The following is a 2,500-nucleotide window of genomic DNA, read 5'->3' as shown; positions in this document are numbered from 1 at the left end:
TATGCTAACGTTTAGCGATCGCGATTAGTATTAGCGATAGCGATTAGTATGTTCAGTCAACAACCTACAATCATCCACACTTCAGCTCGTATATAAATGTCATTACACACAATTGTCTAAGTTGGTTTCAGACGATGGTTGAACAAGAATGAAGCACAAACAGGCAGACATGCTAACGATTAGCGATCACGATTATCATTAGCAATAGCGATTGGTATGTTCAGTCAACAACACATATCATCCACAATTCAGCTCGTATATAAATGTTGCATGCTCATTACACACAATTGTTTAAGTTACTTACAGACGATGGTTGAACAAGAATGAACCACAAACAGGCAGTTGCCTGCCTCTCGCTGGGGTATTGCATCATGCAGCCACACACGGAGGAGCCGAGCGCAGAGCAGACGAAGACATAATTACGACCGAATACAAAAATACTTTTGGAGACTTGGAAACATTCTACATGGTCTGGGATAAATAAAAGACTTATTTAATCGAGCTACAACCGTTTTGGTGAAATTAAAGGTATCTTATCATAACTTTCTTGTATGCTACATGTTTGAGTGTTAGCTAAATGTTACCATCGTAGCTCGGTGGATATGATGTGTACTAAGCGCAATATTTAAGGGCTAAGGAGTAAGGGCTAACTCGTGATGGCAACAACCCAAAAGTTACGGCACATTTAACCAAACATACTCAATACAATGCAAACCTGCCTTTTCGTGGCAGCACAATGGGGATGCCCAATAATTTAAGAAGAAGAAGAAGCAAGTTGTGGCTTATGCCTGATTTAATTTCTGACATAGGCACAGTCGTGTCTGGAAGCTAGCTGTCGTTATCATACACACGTTGCCGTGTGCGCTTGATGTAATGTTGTAACACAATGTCCTATTTGCAGAGCTGGGCAGTCCATCCCTGGGCCAGACCGGTCCGACCCTCCGGCCCGGCCGGATGCCCATTTTTGGGGCAAGGGGGGCGGCTGAAATTGTTTTTTTTTAAATGGCTGGACTAAGCATGGCCGGAAGTCGATTTTAGACCGGCCCACTAATCGGCCCTCATGTGTGTGACGTGTTCGCGAGGCGGCAAAATTTAATCTCAGCCTACTCGGTGAAAGGCTTCTTTTTAGGCTTCTTTCTACTCCCGCGTCGGCGCGAGCGACAACTGATGTTATAGGGATTGTGGTATTGTCCCCCAGCACCCCCCACCCCCTCTTGTAATGGTATGCCCCAGTTGTAGGTGGGAGGCGCGGGTTACGTGATGTGAAAATAAGGAAATACAAACACGCTTGAACACACGTTGCTGTCGCACGTCTCTTCTTACACAAACAACTGCCACATTGATTCACATGACTGACGCATTGTGCTGTTGGTGACAGGTCTGCAAACATGCCACGCACACATAAGGATTTGTTGCTGCTCTGATCGGTCCATTATATCTTATTTTGCGATGACATACAGTTTCCCACACGTAGACGATGCCTCACGCAGCTCGTTGGTGCTGCAAAACAACTAGTCTAGCAGCGTTGTGTGTGGAGAGAATTTACTCACCCACGTTCCCCCTTAGCCGCCACCTTCCAGATCGTTTTCACAATAAAATTAAATGCATTGTCAAGTCATCTCGGTCCCTTTATGGTTGTAGCAGACACGACATCCATTGTGGTCGCTGTCTTTTTGAAGCCATGCCCCCTGACTTGCTTCAAAACAACTTGTGCCCACGAGTATATTTATTATTATTATTAATTTTTTATTTTTTTATTTTTTTTTTAGTATATTCAAGCTGCAGTATGCAGCACTGACTCAAGGATGACGCAGCCACATCAAGGTGGAGTTCATGCACTTCTCCGGCGTCTCCCTATTTCCGGAAATACGCCATAGCCAACCAGCTGTGTATAGTGGTTTGCTGGAATGCTTTTATTTTGAAGGCCGGGAAGGAGGGAATGTGTGGAAAATAAATAACTTGACTACGACTTCTGGCTGGCAAAATTTCATCTCAGCCTACTCGGTGAAAGGCTTCTTTTTAGGCTTCTTTCTACAGTTGTAGGTGGGAGGCGCGGGTTACGTGATGTGAAAATAAGGAAATACAAACACGCTTGAACGCACGTTGCTGTCGCACGTCTCTTCTTACACAAACAACTGCCACATTGATTCACATGACTGACGCATTGTGCTGTTGGTGACAGGTTTTCCTCCCAAAATGCGACTTATATATGTTTTTTTCTTCTGTATAATGCATTTTATGGCTGGTGCGCCTTGTAATCCGGAGCGACGTATAGTCCGGAAAATCCGATAGTTTATTTAATCCCTGTATCGAAAGTTGAAAAAAAAAAACATTGACCTTTTGGTGGTCCCTGCATTGTGCATGGAATGTAAGGTTTTGCATTTATCTGGTCTTGTGTGTGTGCGTGTGCATATGTGTGTGTGTGTTTGTGGACAGATATGCTCTGCTGATAGTGGACAGTGCCACAGCACTGTATAGAACAGACTACTCAGGCCGAGGT

At 44.3% G+C, this 2,500-nt stretch overlaps 1 protein-coding gene across 4 annotated transcripts in view; it reads left to right on the top strand.

Moving 5' to 3' along the window:
• The window catches only part of rad51 (RAD51 recombinase), a 135,126-nt gene that overhangs the window by 114,538 nt on the left and 18,088 nt on the right, over positions 1-2,500 (top strand). For all 4 annotated transcript variants that reach the window (XM_086018233.1, XM_086018236.1, XM_086018235.1 and 1 more), the window contains exon 8: positions 2,437-2,500. This exon is cut by the window's right edge and continues 66 nt beyond it. In XM_086018233.1, coding sequence (XP_085874359.1) covers positions 2,437-2,500 — 64 coding nt within the window. The remainder of the gene's footprint in view (positions 1-2,436) is intronic.

The sequence above is a fragment of the Filicampus tigris genome, chromosome 20 (assembly GCF_054856515.1).
Source record: "Filicampus tigris isolate MCC_2025a chromosome 20, RoL_Ftig_1.0, whole genome shotgun sequence".
Classification (NCBI taxonomy): domain Eukaryota; kingdom Metazoa; phylum Chordata; class Actinopteri; order Syngnathiformes; family Syngnathidae; genus Filicampus; species Filicampus tigris.
The sequence above is the reverse complement of the archived record's forward strand: the minus strand, read 5'-3'. Positions and strand labels throughout refer to the sequence as shown.